This window comes from Cebus imitator, unplaced genomic scaffold (assembly GCF_001604975.1).
Source record: "Cebus imitator isolate Cc_AM_T3 unplaced genomic scaffold, Cebus_imitator-1.0 Scaffold55, whole genome shotgun sequence".
NCBI classification, from domain to species: domain Eukaryota; kingdom Metazoa; phylum Chordata; class Mammalia; order Primates; family Cebidae; genus Cebus; species Cebus imitator.
In genome coordinates, this window is record NW_016107370.1 from 5,987,903 (window position 1) to 6,010,672 (window position 22,770).

The 22,770-nt window shown below is 44.3% G+C and overlaps 1 protein-coding gene and 1 non-coding gene across 2 annotated transcripts in view; one reads left to right on the forward strand and one right to left on the reverse strand.

The window, feature by feature from the left end:
* The window catches only part of PHLPP1 (PH domain and leucine rich repeat protein phosphatase 1), a 249,363-nt gene extending 232,133 nt beyond the window's left edge, over positions 1 to 17,230 (forward strand). Inside the window, exons 14-17 of the mRNA XM_037738637.1 lie at positions 76 to 180; positions 9,614 to 9,808; positions 12,462 to 12,690; positions 15,100 to 17,230. Of these exons, the coding sequence (XP_037594565.1) occupies positions 76 to 180; positions 9,614 to 9,808; positions 12,462 to 12,690; positions 15,100 to 16,257 (1,687 nt within the window). The 3' untranslated portion in view covers positions 16,258 to 17,230. The remainder of the gene's footprint in view (positions 1 to 75; positions 181 to 9,613; positions 9,809 to 12,461; positions 12,691 to 15,099) is intronic.
* A 69-nt stretch (positions 17,231 to 17,299) lies between these two features.
* On the reverse strand, positions 17,300 to 17,443 carry LOC119471312. The gene has a single exon (XR_005200340.1). It is a non-coding gene; the product is annotated as a U4 spliceosomal RNA (small nuclear RNA).
* Between the last annotated feature and the right edge of the window lie 5,327 nt (positions 17,444 to 22,770).

Here is a 22,770-nt window from a genome sequence, read left to right on the forward strand (position 1 = left end):
ATTTTTCAGATAAAGGTAGCAATTTGCACACTTTTGGTTTAATGATTCCTGTTCCCTCCCTGTTTCTCTTGTTAGTAATATCCGCTGTTTCAAGATTGATCAGCCTTCTACAGGAGACGCTTCTGGAGCCCCAGCTGTATGGAGTCATGGTTACACTGAAGCTTCAGGGGTGAAAAACAAGTAAGTGGGATGAAACTTTGGAAGAACTGCCTTCTGCCTGCCTCACTCCTTTAGTCGGGTAGAAAGAAACTCAGTGCTATAGTACACACTTTTCTCATGTAAAATTTATTGGAGTATTCCAAGTTTCCCCAGAGTGAGGCTCCCTCATGACTTATGTTTGAACATTAAGTGAAGGCCTTGCTTGGCATCACATACTCTCCCTTAGTAGGAGACGTTGCTAGGATACAAGGTAACTGACACATTATATTTGTGTAAGACTCCAGTGTTTGCAAAAGGCCTAAGTATTGAAATGCATCCCTGCTCCTTTGAAAAGCCCCTTTATCTTTCTCTGAGGTTTATCAAGCAAAACAGAGATAGTATTAAAGGAGAAGTAGCTTAATTTGTGCATATTCAAGTTCATTCCTGTTATTGACTATGGAGCTGTTTTTACAATCTAAATTAGCTTGGCAGGAGGAGTTTGATGTCCATTGCCTGTAATGTTATCTGCTTGCCTTGCCACCAGGACTTGACCATCTAAGTACCTTTTTCTTCTCCATTTTCACCAACCTTCCCTCTCTTAGATACAGATGTTGATTTTTCCTGAAAAATGTAACCAGGCTTTTCAGGTTTGCTTGTATTGTGTGAAGAGGTGCTAATAATTAGTACCTAGACAGTTAAAGAATCCTATAAATTAGAATGGTCATAACTGAATTAGCTGAAGTATAAGAACACAAAATTATTGCTAGTAAGGTAAAAACAGAAAGTGGAGGTAGATCTAATAATAGCTAACATTAGTATTCAACCCTGGGCACACATTAGAGTCAGTCAGGTAAGGAAATTTTTTAAAAAGTCCCCCAACCTAGACTCATTAAATCAGAATGTTTTAAAATCTCCCCTAGGTGATTCTAATGTGTGGCTAAGCTTGAGAACCACCAACTGTCTAAATACTCTTCATGGAAAATAAAAGGTTTGGAATTGTTGCTGCCATTCTAACTACTTTTCCTTGGAACAGAAAACAGCATCAACTGAAGTTCTAGATTTGATGCATTGGCCTTTTCCCCTTTCCCTAAGGTGTCATTTGTCCTTGTGCTCTCTAGAAAAGAGGTAACAACTCTTCTATTTGCTCAGAAAAGGCAGAATAACCAGAGGAGGTGTGCCTCAGTTCTGCCTGGGCTCTAGCTACTGCCTGATTTCCATGTACTTTGCACAATATGTCATTGTGTTGGGACAGAGGAGAATTCATATATTTTTTAGAGCACTCAAAGTTTCTTTCTGGAGATTGTTACTTTTTAGATCAAAGGATCTTTTATGTCTTGCTCACAAACACCAGTACATGAAACTGCTAATTCCTGAACACTAATGTGAAATCTTAGTTTTTAAATATCACTGTATATTAACATGTATTATCTACTCACACATAGTAATAGAGCAAGTAACCAATTAGATCTGGGTAGGCTTTTTGGCATAACTCCCCCTTCCACAGTTCTGTCACGGAGGTACAGAAAAGTGTACTACAACCCTTTGATTTGTTCTAAAATGAACACACCTTCAGACCACCACCTGCATCCAGAAATAGAAAATGAACAATCAGAGTCATTGAGAGAGAGAAATGAATAAATACAAGAAATAGAAATGGACAGCATCCCAGTAGACCTAGGCTACCCTTGGCCCTCACTCTCTATTTCCCTTGGTTTTTTTACCTTTTGGTTTTGCCAATATAAGTTTCTCGAGAGCTTTTTGTTTGGTTTTTGGTGTTTTTTGTTTTGTTTTTTTACTTTGTTTGCATTGTTGATAGTCAGCAAACAAGGAGTTTGCTGCTTGCCACCTTGAAAGAAGGGGAAAACTGTGGTTGTCTTGTCTCCAGATCTCAGTAGACATCTATTCGCTTCTCTCTCTCTCCCTCCTTTTCCCTGGGGTGCAGTATTTTCCTGTCAGGTCATTTCTTATCCTTTGGGGAAACCCAAGAGGGAGATACAGTTGGATAATTAACCTTTTTTTTTTTTTTGCAATGGAATTTCACTCGTCGCCCAGGCTAGAGTGCAATGGCGCAGTCTCGTCACTGCAACTTCCACCTCCCGGTTCAATCAATTCTCCTGCCTCAGCCTCCCAAGTAGCTGGGACTATAAGCACCCACCACCATGCCCAGCTAATTTTTGTATTTTTAGTAGAGACAGGGTTTCAGCATGTTGGCCAGACCAGTCTTGAACTCCTGACCTCAAGGGATCCACCTTCCATGGCCTCCTGAAGTGCTGGGATTACAGACATGAGCCACTGGCCTCTTCTTTAGATTAAAAACCAAACAGGAAACTTCACTTCGCCAGAAAAGAAAGGCTAAGAATGATCACCACTCTACTTAAAAAATAATAATAGTTACTGTACTTTTTTTTTCTCTTCCATACTACCTTATTCCAACTAGCAAGGGGAGTTTACAGAAGGAAGACAGAATAAAATGACTTTAAAATGTAACTTTGACACTAATTGCCATATAGTTAGGATAACTTGTTTTTCTTAATAGAGGCAAGATTTCAGAGTATTGAGATGGGAGCCAGACTGCCTGGCTTTGAACCTGGGCTCTGTACTTTCTTGCTGTGTGACCATGGGCAGCTTCTCGGTCTCTGTTTAGCTAAAATAAGAAATAAGAAAAACCTACCTATCTTCATGGAGTTGTTGTAGGATCACGTGAGTTAACATATATGACATACTTAGAACAATGTATGCCATATAATAAACCCTGTTTAAGTGTTAACTTACTAATATTATTAATGATAAGTTATTACTATCATTATTTATCCCTGAACTCCTCAAGGGCAAAGATTTTATTTTTAATTTTATATCCCTGATATGTCGCCCTGATACATAGCAAGTTCTTAATAATGTTGTCTTTTAATTTATATATGTAAGAAGGTATAATGTATATTCAGTAAAATTCACCCTTTTTAATGTACAGTTCTGCAAGTTTTGGTGAAAGAATATCATCATCTGTAACCACCACTACAAGTTATAGAGCAGCTCCATCACCTACCAGAATTCACCCATGCCCCATTTTGGTCATTTCTTCTTCCCAACTCCTGTCCTTGGCAACTGCTGATCTGTTTTTTATCTCATTAATTTTGCCTTTTCTGGAATGTCATATAAATGGAATTATATAGTATATGGCCTTCTCAGTCCGACTTCTTTCCCATCATGTAATGCCTTTGAGATTCATTTGTACTATTGCATGTGTCAGTAGTTTGTTTCGTTTCATTCCTTTTTATTGCTGAGTAGCATTTTATTGCATGGACATATTATGGTTTGTTTTTGTTTTACCCATTCACTATTTGAAGGATGTTTTTAGATTGTCTCAAGTTTTTAGCAGTTGTGAATAAAAATGCTACAGGTTGCAAACAGTTACATCGAGGTTTTTGTATGAGTGCATGTTTTCATTTCACTTGGATAAATGCTTAGGGACAGGATTGCTGGGTCATATGGTAAGTGTATATTTACTTCTGTAAGAAATTGCCAAACTGTTTCCAAAGTGCCTGTATCATTTTGCACTCCCAACAGCAACCTCTAAGAGTTTCAGCAGTTACACATCCTTACCAGCAGGGGTTGTCAGGTTGTTGTTTTGGCTATTCTAATATTATCATCTCATTTTGGTTTTAATTAGCCTTTCCCTAGGCTTTCCATGTGTTTATTTATCATCCATATACCTTCTTTGGTGAGACCTTGTTCATTCACAATCAGATGTGAAATATTAACTCTAGGTATTTTTGTAGACACCCTTTATCAAGTTAATTTTCTTCTATACCTAGTTTGCTAAGATTTTATAATAAAATCTTAGTTTTTGGTCATAGGCCTTTTCTGCATCAATTTAGATGACTATGGTTTTTTTTCTTCAGTCTGTTGATGGGCTTAATCACATTGATTCATTTTTAAAAGTTAAATACGCTTGGCTTTCTAAGTATAAATTCACTTGGTCATGATGTATTATCTTTTTTTGCATGCTGCTGGACTAGAGGTTCTGTTAATTTGTTGAGGATGTCTATATTGCATGTTAGATATTAGTCTGTAGTTTTCTTGCGATGTCTTTGTCTGGGTTTAGTATCAGGGTAATGCTGGCCTCATAGAATGAGTTGAAAGTGTTTCCTCTTGAGTTTTCTGGAGGAGTTTGTATAGAATTGGTAATATAGCCTTCTTAAATATTTAAAAGAATTCACCAGTGAAGCCATCTGGACCTGGATTTTTTTTTAAAACCTACAATGTCTTTAAATAGGATTCTCTCTTTCTTCTTGAACAAACTTTGGTAATTTGTATCTTTCATGGAATTTGTCTGCTTTATCTAGTTTTCAAATGTATTCGCATAAACCTGTTCATAATATTTCATTATTAGGCTTTTTTTTTTTTTTAAATGGAGTCTCACTTTGTCACCCAGGCTGGAGTACAATGGCACAATCTCGGCTCACTGCAGCCTCTCCTTTACGGGTTCATGTGATTCTCCTGCCACAGCCTCCTGAGTAGTTGGGACTGCAAACATGTGCCACCATGCCCACCTAATTTTTTGTATTTTTAGTAGAGATGGAGTTTCACCATGTTGGCCAGGCTGGTCTCAATCTCCTGACCTCAAATAGTCCGCCCACCTCAGCCTCCCAAAGTGCTGGGATTACAGGTGTGAGCCACCATGCCCGGCCCGTTATTATGCTTTTAAAATCTGTAGAGATGTTCCTCCCCTCATTTCTAATATTGGTAATTTGTGTCTTTTCTTTTTCCCTGATCAGTTTGATTTGGTCTATTGATATTGTCAAAGAACTAGATTTTGGTTTTATAGATTTTTCTCTATAATTTTTCTGATTCACATTTCTTTTTATTTATTTATTGAGGCAGAGTCTCACTCTGTCACCCAGGCTAAAGTGCAGTGCTGTGATCTCAGCTCCTTGGAATCTCCACCTCCTGGGTTCAAGTGATTCTCCTGCCTCAGCCTCCCAAGTTGCTCAGATTACAGGTGCCCACCACCACTCCTGGCTCATTTTTTTGTATTTTTTAGTTCAGATGGAATTTCACCATGTTTGGCCCGGATTGTCTCAAACTCCTGACCTCGTGATCCACCCGCCTCAGCCTCCCAAAGTGCTGGGATTACAGGCGTGAGCCACCACGTCCGGCCCTGTTTCATATTTCTTATGTTTTAATTTTTATTTTGTTTTATGGTTTTTTGGGTTTTTTTTTTTTTGGAGACAGCGTCTTGCTCTGTGTTGCCCAGGCTGGGCTGCAGTGGCTCACTGTAGCCTCAAACTCCTGGGCACAAGAGATCCTCCCACCTTAGGCTCCAAGGTAGCTAAGACTACAGGTGTACATCACCACACCTGAATAACTTTTTTTTTTTTTGAGATGGAGTCTCACTCCTTCATCCAGGCTGGAGTGCAGTAGAACAGTCTTGGCCCACTACCTCCATCTCCCAGGTTCAAGCAGTTCTCCTGCCTCAGCCTCCCCAGGAGCTGGGACTAACCGGCATGTGCCACCATGCCCAGCTAATTTTTGTATTTATACTAGAGACAGGGTTTCATCATATTGGTCAGGCTGGTCTTGAACTCCTGACCTCATGATCAGCCCACCTCAGCCTCCCAAAGTGCTGGGATTACAGGTGTGAGCCACCATGCTCAGCCAACACCTAATTTTTAAAAATTGTTTGTAGAAATGAAGTCTTGCTCTGTTGTCCAGGTTGATGGTCTTGAACTCTGGGCCTCAAGTGATCCTCCTGCCTTGGCCTCCCAAAGCACTGAAATTACAGATGTGAGCCATCACACTCAACTGCTTTTCTTATTTTTTATGATTCCCTTTCTTCTTGCTTTGGGTTTGTTGTATACTTCTTTTTCTAGTTTTTTTAAATGGAAGCTTAGATCATTTGAGACCTCTAATTCTGTAATATCAGCATTTCGAGTTGTAAATTTCTTTCTAAGCAGTTTCACTAATATAGTTGGAGAACATGTTTTATATGACGTGAATCCTTTAAACTTATTTAGACTTGTTTTTCAGTCCAGAATCTTACCTATCTTGGTAAAAGTTCTGTGTGCATTAAAAAAAAATTGCTGTTGGGTATGGTGCCAGTTAGCTCAAGGTGGCTGATGTTCTCAAGCCTTGCATATTGCTACCGATTTTGTCTACTTATTCTGTTGATGATTGAGAGATTACAAATATGGATTTCTGTTTCTCCTTGTAGTTCTATCAGTTTTTCCTTCATACATCTTGAAGCTCTGTTAAGTATGTAAGCATTTAGAATGATGTAGCCTCTTGATGAACTAACCCATTTATCATTGACTCTTATTCCTCTGATATTCCTGTTCTGAAATGTACTTTGTCTGTTATTAATAGCCATTTCAGCTTTCTTTTGATTAATGTTAGCATGATATACCTTTAAAAAATCCTTATACTTTTAACCTGTTTGTCTCATATTTAAAATGGGTTTCTTATAGGCAGCATATAATTAGGTCTTTTTTTTCTTTATTCTTTCTGTAATATTCTTGTTCTAAAATATACTTTGTCTGATATTAACATAGCCATTTCAGCTTTTAATGTTAGTATGGTATACCTTTAAAAAAATTTTACTTTTAACCTATTTGTCTCATATTTAAAAAATGGATTTCTTATAGGCAGCATATAATTAGGTCTTTTTTTTAATTTGGTCTGAATTTTTTGTCTTTTGGGTACTGTTAAGGCCTTTAATGAAATTATCGATATGGTTAGATTTAAACCTTCTGTCTTTTCTATTTGTGTAATCTGTTCTTTATTTCCTTCTTTTTTCTTCATTCTTTGGATTGTTAGGATTTGATTTTATTCTATCATGTGTCTCTGTGTATATACATGTGGTTCATGTAGAGTTTATAGTATGATCTTTACCTTATTACCATTTACCTTCAAGTAATAATAATATCACTTTACTTATAAGAACCTTGCAAATATGTACTTCTCCTTCTCCTGTCCTGGCCTTTATGCTATTGTTGTCATATGTTCTGCTTCTGTCTGTGTTACAATCTCCAAATACATTACTGTTACTTTTACTTTAGTTTTTTGTTTTTTTTTTTTGAGACAAAGTCTCACTCTGTCACCCAGGCCGAAGTCAGTGTTGCAATCTGAGCTCACTGCACCCTCCGCCTCCAGAGTAGCTGGGACTGCAGTCCTAAAAAATTAGCCAAGCTAATTTTTTGTATTTTTAACAGAGATGGGGTTTCACCGTCTTAGCCAGGATGGTCTTGATCTCCTGACCTCGTGATCCGCCCACCTTAGGCTTCCAAAGTGCTGGGATTACAGGCATGAGCCACCGCACCTGGGCTACTTATTTTCTAAAGCAATGTTTCTCAACTTCTATACCAATGACATTTTGAGACAGATAACTCTGTTGTTGCCTCCCAATAATTATTAGAATATTATTGAATATTCTATTGAGAATCACTGTTCTAAGATGATTTTTAAAATAAGAAAATGAGGCTAGGCGTGGTGGCTCATGCCTGTAATCCCAGCACTTTGGGAGGCTGAGGCAGGCGGATCACTCGAGATCAGGAGTATGAGACCAACCTGTCCCACATGGTGAAACCCTGTCTCTGCTAACAATACAAAAGTTAGCCGGGCATGATGGCGGGTCCCTGTAATCCCAGCTACTCGGGAGGCTGACGCAGAAGAATCACTTGAACCTGGGAGGCGGAGGTTTCAGTGAGCCGAGATCACACCACTGCTCTCCAGCCTGGGTGACAGAGTGAGACTCCGCCTCAAAAAAAAAAAATAAGGAAATGTTTCTATTGACTCACCTGGCTGTTGTCATTGTGCATCATCTTTTGTACGGGTCCAGATTTCCATTTGGTAATCTTTTCTTGTGCCTCAGGGATTTCCTTTTCCATTTCTGTAGTGTCAGCCTGCTAGTGGTAAATGTTTTTATTTGTGCAACTGGAAATGTCTTCATTTCCGAGCTGTTTGTACTGGCTTAGAAGTCTAGGTGGTTTTCTGGTTGTTTTCCATTGGTACCTTCAAAATGTTGCTCCACTGTCTCCTACAAGGTTTCCAGGGAGAAGCCTGCTGTTGGGCATGTCCTGGCTCCCCCACTCTACCTCCCACCTTTGTTCCTGGTTTCTAGCAATTTGATTGTGATATGAAGTTTTTTTGCATGTTTCTCTTGCTTACAGTTTGTTGAGCTGCTTGTATCTGTAGTTTTATAATTTTCTTCCTATTTGAAATGTTTTCAGCCATCAGTTCTTCTAAAATGTTTTCTGTCTTTCTCCTCTTTTGAAGACTCAATTCCCTGTAGTTCATTAGGCTGTTTGAAGTTATCCCACCGCTCACCAGTGTTCTGGCCTTTTTTTTCTTCTTCTTCTTCTTTCCAGTTTTTTTTGTTTGTTTCATTTGGGGCAGTTTCTGGGACACAGTTTTTTGGAAATAGTTTTATTCTTTTGAGCTTGGAGTGGAGAAAGTCTCCAAACTTCCCGCAGTTGCCAGGAACCATTGTCCTCCTCGAGCGCACTTACTGGGGACTCTGGCCACCTTGTCCTCCTTCCCCCCAGCTCCATCTCCTCAATGCACAGAGACCACAGCTTCCACTTGGGTCTTCCTCCCTGGCCTGCAGCCTGGATGCTTTCCCAAGAGGAAACTGGGCGGGCAGCAGGCTCTCTCCAGATCACTGACCTGTGCTCCTGTTGTCCATTTGGGGTTTTTTTTCCTGCCTTTAAAAAAAGTCATTTGAAGGTGGGGCATAGTGGCTCACACCTATAATTCCAGCACTTTGGGAGGCGTAGGCTGGCAGATTGCTTAAGCTCAGGATTTCAAGACCAGCCTGGCCAATATGGTGAAATTTCTTCTCTACTAAAAACACAAAAATCAGCTGGGCATCGTGGCCTACTTCTGTGGTCCTAGCTACTCAGGAGGCTCAGGTGGGAGAATCGCTTGAGCCGTAGAAGTGGAGGCTGCAGTGAGCTGAGCTCACACCACTGCACTCCAGCCTGGGTGGCAGAGGGAGACCCCGTCTCAAAAAAAATAGAAATAAGAATTTTTTAAATGAAAGTCATTTGAGGCTTTTTCTATATTTTTACATGCTTTTCATACAGGTTTGGTGCATTTTCCCTAGTGTTTTAGTTTTCTGTTTTGGTTGGATGTGGAGATTCTAATAACTGCTTATTGAATGAATCTGTAGATATGGATTCATAATCGTATTTCCCATGCCTCTTCTTCCCCTTCTGTCATTGCCATTTAAAAATAAACTCATCAGAAGAGAAGCTTGTAGGAAGGCATGTGTGAAACATAATGTGTGCTCATCCTTCTCTGCTAATCAAAATCGGCTGATAGGAATTAGCTGGAGTCAGTTTACCTGTTGTTAGTCTGTCTGGAGTCATGAAGAAAGAGACAGAACTGATTTAGGGAAACCTTAAAATAAATAAGCACTGTCCTGGGCCTGAAGTGGGAAAATGAGCGGACTCAGCACACAAGCACGGTTGCCTTGCAGGTTGTGTGTCGCAGCCCTGTCGGTGAATAACTTCTGTGACAACCGCGAAGCCCTGTACGGTGTGTTTGATGGAGACCGGAACGTCGAGGTGCCCTACCTTCTCCAGTGCACCATGAGTGACATTTTGGCTGAAGAGCTGCAAAAAACAAAAAATGAAGAAGAATACATGGTCAATACATTCATTGTCATGCAAAGGTAAAACTCAGAGTTCCTGCTTACCTGCTGTGTGTTTTCTTGCTCTTTAAGTATTTATCTTCTGTTTAGAAAAGCGGGTGCGCAGTGATCTCCAAGCCTTGTTTTTTGACTGTGAGTACCAAGATGCATTTAGGCAAGTTTGGTGTTGCCCAGGCGTTAGGAATGGTGCTCCAGCTTGAGACCCACTGTTGTTCAGACAATGACAGGGAGTGAGTTTCTCTGGGAGCTGGACCTCCCTGGCCTGTATCGATTGCAGATTTTCATCAGATTGTTTGCAATACCGTTTCTCCTCCCAAATCATGTGAGCTCTAGAGGCTTTTTAGACTTTCTGCTGTGGGGACCTCTCTTTGAAATGGACCATTTCCATCCTAGTTGATTGGCCCTTATGAAATATTATCACTGGTTTGAGATAGTGCAAACTTTCGTGAAATCAAGATTGTCAGATTTTAGACCAGGAGTTAAATCATTCTCTGTATATTGTTTTCCCCTTTATTAAACGTTCAAGACAGTGTTACTGGCAGAATCCTAGGCCATAGCCTGGAGTTTCCACCAGCAGCAGAGTTTTAGGTTGCTGTAGAAATTGTGGAATATTGTTTGTAGCTCTTAGAGGAATGAGGGTTTCCTCATTCAAAGAATTGTTCATTCTTATCACCTTCATGGCTTTCTAGGCAATAATGGAATTGCCTGTCTATAAGTATTGTACTGCAGACTCGCTCATGTGGGACCCAGGAGTGATGAGTGTACTGCTACTTGAAGTCGTGAGAGCAGCCATGGTTTTTTGTCCTTCTCTGCTTTCTCTCCCTTGACATTCTGCCAGAGCGAGTAGCTTTGTTGGAGGGGTAGAAGTGTCTGCTGGGGAGTGGTCAGAGCAGCCTTTACAGTTATACCTGCGTCTCGCATGGTTCCTCTCAGAGAGCTTGGGGGAGGCAGGCCTGGGGTGGTTCTTGCTGCTACACTCGTCCCTGTCTTTCAGATTCTCAGTGAGCATGTATAATTCGCAATTGAACAATAATAGCTAATATCTAGCAAGCCCTTAATATGTATCAGTCTTTGTTCTAAATACCTTAAGTGTCATAAATTGTTACTAGTTAGCCAGGTAAAGTTACTGAAAGTGAGGTACAGAGAGGTGAAGCGCCGTGCCTAAGGGATAGTAGGTAGAGCAGCCAAGACCTGACCTCGGGTAGTAAGACTCCAGAGGATGTTGTGACTAGCAGGCACACCAGCTTTCTTGTTTTCACTACTCTTTTGTCCTCAAAAAACAGCACGCACGTATCACATGCATGCACACACATACACATGTGCACACACACCACAGCACAAACACATCTCTCTGCAACCCCCAAGAGGCCTGCTTTTTATGGACCATCAAGCACTGGATAAGAATTAAAAACCGAGAACCCCAGTCTCAGATTACTTGCTGTACGTTTTACGAACCACTGTGCCTACGAAAGGGAGAAAGTAGAGCCTCCTTGGAAGGGCCGAGAGCCACGTATCTGGAAGCTGGAGTTTAGGATCCTAAACTGTGGGCCCTTCTCCAGGGTCTTTTGTATGTCTCTTATTTTGCCTGTCTGTTAAGAGGGCATGGGATGTGTGGTGAGCTTTTGGTCCTTAGGGGAACTGGTCTTTGTGCAGGATCTCCTAATGCATGCAAGCAGGCAGCCCTGGTTTCCATTGCTCCTCTTGCCGCTTGCTTACCTTAGACACATGATAGAAGAGACGGTACCTGAGGGTCTGCCCTTGTAAAACAGGGGAGGCTATGTTTCTTAACTTTCTTGCTCCTGTACCATCCAGGAACAGCAGGGGCCTGGGCCATGTTACCATTTGTGGGGCTTGCCCTAGGAGTTCTTGAGGCCATGGGAGCCATCATAGTCTTTTATCTCTCTCTGCTGTTTCTCTCCCTTGATAATCTGCCAGAAGAAGTAGCTTTGTAAGAGAGCTTTTTGATTTTTGATTTTCAGAATTTGCAGGTGCTTTCTGTATTCAGAAAGTCTGTGGATTGTCATGATTAAAAGGATAAATCAGAAGCACTTGGTGTTTGATCACTAGAATGTCCTTTCTATGAGTTTTCTAGAATAGATGGTATTGGTCCAGAAAGTCTTTGCTATATAGGGCAGGACCATGAACACTCCAGTACTTAAAGGCTCCTACCAGCAAACATCCATATAAAAGGGGAGGAGGGTTGTCAGGTTTTTCTGAAGTGTCTGTCAGTGGGTATAGGGTGTCTATACCTGCTGTACTTGGTTTTTTCAATGTTCTCTCCTAGACACAGAGGGAATTTAGAGAAGCAGATGGAGGAAGAAGTCATTTTCCTGCTGTCTTTGGAGTGCGCTGATCGGGCAGTGTGGTTGATGAGGGTAGCATGCTGTACACAGCAGCCGAGGGGCTCCTGCCTTCCAGAGCAGCGCCTGTGGCTTTTACTGGTACAGCGACACCGTCTCCCAGTTGTGAGCCTCTCTGTGTGGACGTGTGTGATGTCAGATTCAGGGGCTCTTTTCCTCAGAGAGGCTGAGCAGTGTGTGCTTTGATGAAGGAAGCGGAGTGGACTCTCCAGCTGTCGTCTTCCTGGCCCTGTCCAGTGGTGCGGTCTTCCTGTGGAATTGGTGGAACTGGCTCTGATGGGCTGTGTTTGTCACCCTCTCTCTTCCGATTCCAGGAAACTTGGAACTGCTGGGCAGAAACTCGGCGGTGCTGCTGTCCTTTGTCATATCAAGCATGACCCTGTGGACCCAGGAGGATCCTTCACCTTGACCTCTGCTAATGTGGGCAAGTGCCAAACAGTTCTCTGTCGAAATGGAAAGCCACTGCCTCTGTCCAGATCTTACGTCATGAGCTGTGAAGAAGAGCTGAAGAGGATTAAACAGCACAAGGCCATTATCACTGAGGTGAGGAGGGAGGGGTTTTCCCCAGGATGGTGGAGAGGAGAGGAGACCAGGTCATAGCAGAAACTAGCTAAGGAGCATTTGCCTTCAAAGAACGTTTTTGAAGTAGGTGGTTCAACATTAGAATTCCAAATCCATAGTATCACAAAGCGAATTGCTTACATTACGACGTCTGGTTCTCAGTTGCCTCCCTGTGTCAGGCACTGTGCTTCGTGGGCACGACCCCATTCCATCCGTGCAGCCACTCTGCAAAGGGCTGCTTCGGTGGTTGAGGGCTCTACCCAACATCACACTGCTCGTTTTCATATCTTAGCTCTGCCACTTGCAGGCTCTGACCTTTAAACCTCTCTCAGCCTCATATATCTATCCTATCTGACAAGGCTGCTATGACTTGTAAACCATGAATGTCTATGTAACTACAGTGAGCATTTCTCAGCTGGGGGCAGTTTGCTTCCCCACAAAACATTTGTCAACATAGGGAGACATTTTGGTCATCACAGCTGGGGCGGAGAGTGCGCTTGGCATGCCGTGGACGGAGGCCACTGAGCAGCTGCTGCTAAAACACCCCGCAGGGCAGTCCCCACAGCAGATGGGTGTGTGTGTGTGTTTGGAGGGCGTGTCTCAGGTAGAGAAGTAAAATGCAATACAGAACAAAACCGCACTGTTAAGTGTTAAGCAATGCACACAAAAGCAAGGAACAGGAGAAGCACAGAAAACAAGAGAAGTCTGACGTGCAAACTATGATTCATTTAGGTCACAGAAATCATTTTCCTTAATTGTGTTTGGCATAATGTTGATCTGAAGTTTAATTCAGTGCATTGTCTTCTGCTCCCTAACACAGTGTCTGCCGTCCATGTTAATCCTTTCTGCTCCAAGAATAGACAGAGAACAAATTCACACACACTTATTTGCACAGAATCCCATGTATAGCTTGAGTCTGTTTCTTTCTTATGGCCCTCATCAGAGACTGTGTGGAATCAGTCTTTTTTCTCTAAAACTTTCACCAGAGTCAAACTGTACATGATTCTGTGGGTTTTATCAACAATGTAAGACTTGAAACTTCTTGAAGGTAGATGTATATCTGCACGTCACTGCTGTCTGCCCACGTCATTTTTTTCAGGCACAGGGCACATGACCGACACTGATGAATTAGGGAATGCAGCAGCACTCCTGGAGCCCATGTTGGAAGCTTCACTGTCATGAGTCACAAAACTATTGGTTTTGATGGAGAGAAATCTAAAGGCCTGGGCAGAACAGCAAGAACAGTTTCTGCGAAATTCCATGCTTCGGGGACAGATTATGTCCGTAGGATCAAGGCAGTTTAAAGTTGTCCTCGAAGCTCATACTACTAATTTTATAAATGGGAATGCTTACCTACTTAAAAGTGTGGGGTAGCAAAGTTATGTGAGGAGCTGGGAAAGGCATCCCTAAGGACAAGCAAACACCTTGGCAAATCCCAAATAAAGGAAGGTGGTAGGGCTGGAACGGAAGTGGATGTTCTCCGGAAGAAACACTTGGTCATCCCAGACAGGGATTTGTCAAAATGGAGCCGCCTTTCCTGGAAAGAGGTGTTAAAACTAGGCCATATAGAGGTATGTCACGGACCTGAGAATCTCAAAACTTGAAGAATAAAGAATCAAGTGGGTACACATGGGAAAGGGAGGGAGGAAAAGAAGGAAGGAGAAGAAAGGAAGGAAGGAAAGGGAAAGAAGGGAAGGAAGGGAAGGGAAGGAAGGAAGGAACCAGGTTTGGCGCTTTGGTAACTGATTTCATAGCATGCACCCAGCTAAACTAAAGCCAGCAGACCCTGCCTTTGCCACTGACCACCAGGAAATCAAGTTCAAGGAAGTTGTAAGAACTGGCGTTTCCTTTAGCATCTGCTCTCCTGACGTGAGCATTCTTACCCACCTAGTCACACCAAGGCTTTCTCCACCCCTTAAGTACTTTCAAGTCTTCTCTGGACCTTTAGACACTACTGCCACTTGTGATCATGGAGAGCAACGGAAGATTTGGGGGCACTGTCTTGATGTATGCTGGCCTTGTGCGTCTTTGCTCAGGACTGGCTTCTATCAGAAAGGCTCTTCCTATCTGAGTCCTGTGGGCTGACGGGAGGAGCTAGCCAGCCATGCTTACTGTAGAGAAACAGCAGGGCCTGTGGACCTAGTGCCAACAGGGTCCCAGTAACACATAACCGAAATCTTTTCCTTTTGTCTCTGCTGCTCCTTACCTGCCTAGGCCTCCTACCTGGGGTTTCTGATGACAGGTGCACATTAACTACTCACTTTCCTCTGTAGGCCACACAGCACTTCTCTGTGGTCTGACAGTCGGGACAGTCAGGGACCTGCAGGGAACCTGCACAGTTGCCGCAGGTGCTCCGTATAACTCTCTGTCTGCAAACCCTTGTTCTTCCAGGATGGCAAGGTGAACGGAGTGACTGAGTCCACGCGTATCCTGGGCTACACCTTCCTCCACCCCAGCGTGGTGCCTCGCCCCCACGTGCAGTCCGTGCTCCTGACCCCCCAGGATGAGTTCTTCATCCTGGGCAGTAAAGGGCTGTGGGACAGCCTGTCTGTCGAGGAGGCCGTGGAGGCCGTGCGCAACGTGCCCGACGCCCTGGCTGCTGCCAAGAAGCTGTGCACCCTGGCCCAGAGCTACGGCTGCCACGACAGCCTCAGCGCTGTGGTGGTGCAGCTCAGCGTCACCGAGGACAGCTTCTGCTGCTGCGAGCTCAGCGCCGGTGGGGCCGTGCCACCACCCAGCCCCGGCATCTTCCCTTCCTCGGTGAACATGGTGATCAAGGATCGGCCCTCAGATGGGCTGGGTGTGCCGTCCTCCAGCAGCGGCATGGCTTCTGAGATCAGTAGTGAGCTCTCCACTTCCGAGATGAGCAGCGAGGTGGGGTCCACGGCCTCCGACGAGCCCCCGCCTGGAGCCCTGAGCGAGAACAGCCCCGCCTACCCCAGTGAGCAGCGCTGCATGCTCCACCCCGTCTGTCTGTCCAACTCCTTCCAGCGCCAGCTGTCCAGTGCCACATTCTCAAGCGCCTTCTCTGACAACGGCCTTGACAGTGACGATGAGGAGCCCATCGAGGGTGTCTTCACCAACGGCAGCCGGGTAGAGGTGGAGGTGGACATTCACTGCAGCCGGGCCAAGGAGAAAGAGAAGCAGCACCTGCTTCAGGTGCCGGCCGAGGCCAGCGACGAGGGCATCGTCATCAGCGCCAACGAGGATGAGCCGGGTCTGCCCAGGAAGGCAGACTTCTCTGCCATTGGGACCATCGGGCGCCGGAGGGCCAATGGCTCTGTTGCGCCCCAGGAAAGGAGCCACAACGTGATAGAGGTGGCTACAGACGCCCCTCTTCGAAAGCCTGGAGGCTATTTTGCTGCCCCGGCTCAGCCGGATCCCGATGATCAGTTTATCATACCCCCAGAGCTGGAAGAGGAGGTCAAAGAAATCATGAAGCATCACCAGGAGCAGCAGCAGCCCCCGCCGCCGCCACCGCTCCAGCCACAGCTGCCGCGGCACTACCAGCTGGACCAGCTGCCAGACTATTACGACACGCCGCTATGACCCAGCCGAGCTATTTAACAAATAAACGAACCACGAAAGACGAGTTGCGAGAGTCTCCCAGGCTCACATTAAACCAGGGGTTTTACTCCACGTCCTTCCCCCAGACACTGTTCCCAACCTGTCATTGCAGCTAATCTGTAGGTTCTCTTTCTTTGGGTTATTTTTTTTTTAAATAATCACCACTTCTAGTGATGCTTTACCAATACGATTTACATTTGTTAACTTCTCCTAACATATCAGATATGTAAAGACAAAGAACAAAAGGTTTAATATATTACAGAGAAACAGTTAATGATAATGTAATATTTTTTAAAATGGCTTTTTTGTTTGGAAGGCAGGACAGGCTGCCATTGCTAAATGATTTAATAATATTGTAATTCTGTATTTCTTTGGGGGGGAAAGGCTTTTTTTTTTTTTTGTCTTGAAAATAATAGACATTTGTAGAATATGGAGACTAACTCCTAGGAGTTGCTTTACTCTGTCAGGTGACTTAAGTCACTGGGATTCACTAATTTTCTCTGAGAGAACAGCTGATTGAGAATTTCTATTGTAAATAGCTCAGTGTTGTATAGTGAGGCTTACAATGTTTTGTAGTCTTGGCGTAAGGACACAGCCCAAGTAACTGATGTTTCTCCTCCCCCACCCCACCCCAGGAGCCTGCCTGCCTCACAGCTCACCCTCACTTCACTGAATGAGGAAGCTGAGCAGGCTGCAGCGTTTCTGTCTAGGGAAAGTGGATCTTAGGCCACTGGACAAGAACCTACACCCAAGGGCCCTGAACCCATTTCCTCCCGGTCCCAGCCCCTCCACTTTGACTGACAGACACTTGTTAACTGTGTTCTTACTGCTGCCACAATCAGCATGGCTGTATAGTGCTCCATTAGGCCATTTACATACCAGAGTCATACTCAAGCAGAATGCACAAATGGACATGTCATAATTTTTGTTATAATAAATATGAGATTTACAATTATTGGACCTGTCTGCTTTTGTCTCAGTAGCCGGATGTGTTTATTATTATTTTTTATTTATTTTAGGTCAGTCTCCATAGAGACTGTAAAAAATTGCCAATGCCAACTATGTTGCAAGTTGTCACAGCAGGGTATTGGGAAAAGTTTTCAATTATTAGCAATAATCGTGCCTCGGATAAACCTCATTGACTACGATACTGCTACTGCACAGAGCTAGCCAGATGTGTCTTGAAGACAATCACACCAGCTTGGGTTTGGAAAGGAGGGATGGAATATTGGGGTTATATTTTTTTTAAGAGAAAAACATCCAGTAAGTTAACCTACATTGAAAGAAATATGAAATTAACTGAATAGCAAGCAATATAATTAGCTGATCTTACAGGTTTTTCTTTTTTTTTTTTCTTTTTTGAAATGGAGTCTCGCTCTGTCTCTTAGCACAGTCCAGCCACAGAGGCCCAGGCTGGAGTGTGGTGGTGTGAGCTCTGCCCACTGCAACCTCCTCCTCCCGGGTTCAAGTGATTCTCCTGCCTCAGCCTCCTGAATAGCTGGGATTACAGGCACCCGACACCAGCTAATTTTTGTATTTTTAGTAAAGACGGGATTTCATCATGCTGGCCAGGCTGGTCTCATACTCCTAACCTCAAGTGATCTGCCCATCTCGGCCTCCCAAAATGTGGGGATTACAGGCATGAGCCACCATGCCAGGTCTGATCTTACAGCTTTTCTGTTTCTTATTAGGGTAAGATGTTCAGGTAAGATGTTCGGGTACTTCTTAGGGAAGACATGAGAAGGGGAATAGACAGGTTGCATAGATAGAGATCTCTGGACAACTTGTCCCACGAAGCAAAGTTTGTTTTCAGTTTTCCCGGAGGCCTGTAGCTCACATAAGCAGGTTTACCTGCTTGAACAGGGTCAATCAAGAGCTGTTTGCTTGCCCCCCAGCACTAGCAGGAATCATGTAGGTGCAGCAGTGTTTTCCCAGCTGCGTCTCAACTGCATTTGCAGACCGTGGACCTCTGCCCTCGCCTCGCCCCCACCCCACGCTTGTGGTCCGTGTGTGTGGAAGATACTGTTGGTCTTCATCTCACATGAACCACCTTCCTATGTAACCTGGCTTCCCTCTTCAGGTCCGCCCTTGGGTGGGACCTGGCTAGTTCAGGGACAGGACACTTCGTATTTCTTAACCAGTAGACTCAGTGGTGGGCTCTGCGTCCCCTTCAGGAGGCTGCTGGGTGGGCTTTACTTTCATAATGGCCATACTTTGTTTCCACGGCATGCTACTTGCACACGGTGCTCTTTGGAAACCACCAAGGCCATGGAAAAGAATTGCCTCCTCTCAGCCCAGTCAGGAACCCAGGGACCAAGGGGGCTGACTCCCCAGTACAGGCAGAGCACTCTGCCTGAGGCTGGAAGCTAAACCGCCTTGGGACCCCTGTCCCGTTCCACTCGTCAGCCCCTTGCTTTCTCCCTCAGGCTGCCCCACTGGGTTGAAGCAGATGTGAACAACTCCAAGCTTTCACACCAACGTCTTAGTTCCTGCGGGTCTGGGCTGGGTCTCTGACTTCCTCAGTTCTTAAATCCCCCTCTGGGCAGGATTCACTTGTCCCCATGGGTGGAACAGACCCAAGCCGTGTGTGTGGATCTCTTCCACTAAAGCTCACTTCTAGAGTGGTCAGAACCAGCTGAGCATGGTCCACAGAGGCAGCAATCGCTTCTAGATTCTAAAAGCCCCACAGCAACTCTGTGCCAGGGGCAGCCACTGGGACCCACAAGCTCTGATGCGCGGACATCTCATTTCCTAGCTTCAGTGTCTGATGCGGGAGAAAGGGGTTCAAGACTTGGAATTCCTTTTTCCTGAGTCCTCAAGTTCAGCTGTGCTTGCTGCTGGGTTTCCCTCGGTCCCATTGTGCAACATATATGTAAGGTACCTTGGAGACACAGGTGAGACTCTGCCCTTTGGAGGCTTGTGGTAAGTGGGGCATTTATATGAAAAGGTAACTCAGTCACGCACATGTTGAGTGAGCAAAGTGGCACACTCACTGATAGGTCTCCATGCTCTTGCCGCCTCTGTTAATTCTGAGGAGTTTCTCTGCATTTCTGTTTATCAAGATAGCGTCTAATCGCATATGTAGAGCTGCTTATGCAACTGAAAGTGCTTTCTGAGTGGCCAAGTGCTTAATATTTGAGGACCACTGAAGCCACAGTGTCTGCAGGTTAAGTATTAGGGAGAAGGGCATCCCTGCCCGCTCTATTCTCTGCTTCCTGCTGGGAATTTCAGATAATGGGAAAGGGGTTTGCAGGGAGAGAGAGGAAGAAACGAAAGCAGAAGCAGAGAGCTCTGGTGAGCCTTGCTGGAAGAGCCCCGGATTGAGGACCCTAGAAACTGGTGCTGGATGCACTGCATGCCTCTGTCCTGTGCTGCCCTCAAGCTTGCTGCCATTCGCTCCCACTCCCGAATACTAGGCTTTGATGAGAGGTAGCAGGGCTAATCTCTGGGGCCCAGAAACCCCACCGGCCTGCCTTGGTTTCTCTTGATTGCTTTTGTCACAGCACCACCTGCTGGTAAGCTTAGACTTTGGGTAGAAACGGGCTTCACTCTACCCTTTCTTCACTTTCCCAGAAGAAACAAAGTTTAAGTTTCTTATCACTGTATTTTCCTAAACACATGATAGCAACCTCCTACACCACTGTCAAGTACGGCAGAGAAGCTGTTTCTGCTTTGTAAGGCAATAGAAGTGATGACAGCTGGCTCCTGTGATGAGCCTGATTTCCATGGGAAATTGACGTGCAGAAATATTAAGATGCATAACCAGAATCATATAGTTTTGCTGGGAGAGAAGTCTGTTTTCAACGTCCATCCAATTCCCAATTCCCCATTCTCCATGGTTAAAAAAAGCGAAACACAAAGCATCGGTTAACATGTTTTGGACCTTATAGGATAACACCTGAGAGTCCCCTCACCACTGGTACTGCATGGGAGAGAATAATAATTCCATTTGATCATCTGAACACTCATCAAAGGATATATTGAATCAATGCCTGACACGTTACCAGAAGATAGATTTTCAGGTCGGGTGCAGCGGCTCATGCCTGTAATCCCAGCACTTTGGGAGGCCAAGGTGAGTGAATCACCTGAGATCAAGAGTTGGAGACCAGCCTGGCCAACACACTGAAACCCTGTCTCTATGAAAAATACAAAAATTAGTCAGGTGTGGTGGTGCACACCTGTAATCCCAGCTACTCAGGAGGCTGAGGCAGGAGAATTGCTTGAACACAGGAGGCAGAGGTTGTGGTGAGCCGAGATCGCGCCATTGCACTCCAGCCTGGGTAACAAGAGAGAAAAAAAAAAAAAAAAAAAAAAAAAAAAAAAAAAAAGAACAAAAGTCACAGGCAGGGTGTGATCCTGACACAGACGCCATGTGAGGTGTGTGCAGGACACTGGGAGCTGGGATCAATACCGCCGACTGCTGTTTTCCATTCCCTTGATGGTGTATCTGCTTTTTTTCTTTCTTTCTTCCTTCCTTCCTTCCTTCCTTCCTCACTCCCTCCCTTTCTCTCTTTCTTTCTTCCTTCCTTCTTTCCTTTCTTCCTTCCTTCGTTTCTTTCTTTCTTTCTTTCTCTTTCTTTCTTTCTTTTCCTTCTTTCTCTTTCCTTCCTTCCTTCCTTTCTTTTTTTCTCTCTCTTTCTTCCTTCCTTCCTTCCCTCCTTCCTTCCTTCCTTCTTTCTTCTTTCTTTCCTTCTTTCTTTCTGTCTTTCTTTCTTCATTCCTTCTTTCTTTCTTCTTTCTTTCTCTTTCTTTCCGTCTTCTTTCCGTTTCTTCCTTCCTTCCTTCCTTATTTCTTCTTTCTTTCTCTTTCTTTCTGTTTATCTTTCTTTCTTTCTTTCCTCTTTCTTCCTTCCTTCCTTCTTTCCTTCCTTCCTTCCTTCCTTCTTTCCTTCCTTCCTTCCTTCCTTCCTTCTTTCCTTCCTTCCTTCCTTTCTTTCTTTCCTTCTTTCTTTCTTTCTTTCTTCTTTCTTTCTTTCTCTTCTTAAGACAGGGTTTCACCATGTTGGTCAGGCTGGTCTTGAACACCCGACATCAGGTGATCCACCCACCTTGGCCTCCAAAGTGTTTGGATTACAGGCGTGAGCCACCACGCCCGGCCTCTTCCTTCCTTCCTTCCTTCCTTTTTTCTTTCTTTCTTTCTTTCCTTCCTTCCTTCCTTCCTTCCTTTTTTCTTTCTTTCTTTCTTTCCTTCCTTCCTTCCTTCCTTCCTTCCTTTCCTTCCTTCCTTCCTTCCTTCCTTCCTTCCTTTCCTTCCTTCCTTCCTTCCTTCCTTCCTTTCTTTCTTTCTTTCCTTCCTTCCTTCCTTCCTNAAAAAAAAAAAAAAGAATTTCTATAAAATGTGGGTTTCTGGTATCTGCCTTACCTACCTCTCAAGCAATCAAATCAGGTCATGTATTTGAAGTAATTTAAGTACTAAAGCCTTATTTAACTGTAGCTGTTGTCATTGTTACAAATGAGGAACTCAGGGGGGTCTGAAAGTTTAAATAATGGGGAATGCAGCAAAAGCACCTTTCTAAGCTGGGAATGGTACTGTGGGGCCTGGAGTTAGTCCCAGCTACTCAGGAGGCTGAGGCCAGGGGATCACTTGAGCCCACGAAAGGCCAGCCTGGGCAACATAGCAAGACCCCGTCTCTAAAAAAGAAGAAGAAAGAAAAAAGTACCTTTTTAAAAATGGGAAACTCTTAGTCACTTATGAAAATTGTCATAGAAGGAAAAGCACTGGTGATGATAGAGAAAATGGGCTTCTTTCATTTGTTGCCATTTCATTTTCCTCTCAATGCACCCCCTAACTCATGCTGTGCAAATTAGTCTATGGAAATTCTTATTTCACTCTTGTCATTTATCTGTCATGAGCTGATTCCTATCACTATGTATTTGAAAGACGGCTCTACAGTGGGTTTTCCTTTTCCTAAACATGACCCCTCTCACCACGAAAATTACAGCAAAGCTCAGACTCAGTATGGCAAATCTATTGCCCTGTTCACTAGGCGAATGTAGGAATTATATCCAGCAGACAAAGCTTTGAGCTGGTGATGGAAATCACGCTCCACCGCTCACACCCACCTGCTTCATGGTGTCCACTCATTCAGCGTGTTTAGGAACCGCCAGTCACAAGCTGGCTACCTGGCATGGCTCTGCCTCACCAGCACGGGGCCTTGAGAAAATGGCGCAGTGTGGAGGTGGCTGTGCTGACCTCATGAGGGTGTGAGCCAGCATGAGGACGGCCTGCAGACCCACACGAATGGCAGAAGCCAGTGTGGCGGCCCCACATATTGTCCTCTTCCTTCTGGAAGACTCAGGTTGAACACTGCCCTGTGGGCCCCTGAGGCTGCCGTCCCTTTCCCGGGGTGTGTGGTAGAAAGTCGGAGGCTCTGCTGTCCCAGCCCTGACGTGAGTACCCACAAACAAGCACGGCGTTTCTCCAGCTTCGGGCCATTTAGTCCCTTCGTTTTATGCCAAATCAGAAACACAGCGTTCTCTCCTGTTCAGAGGGGA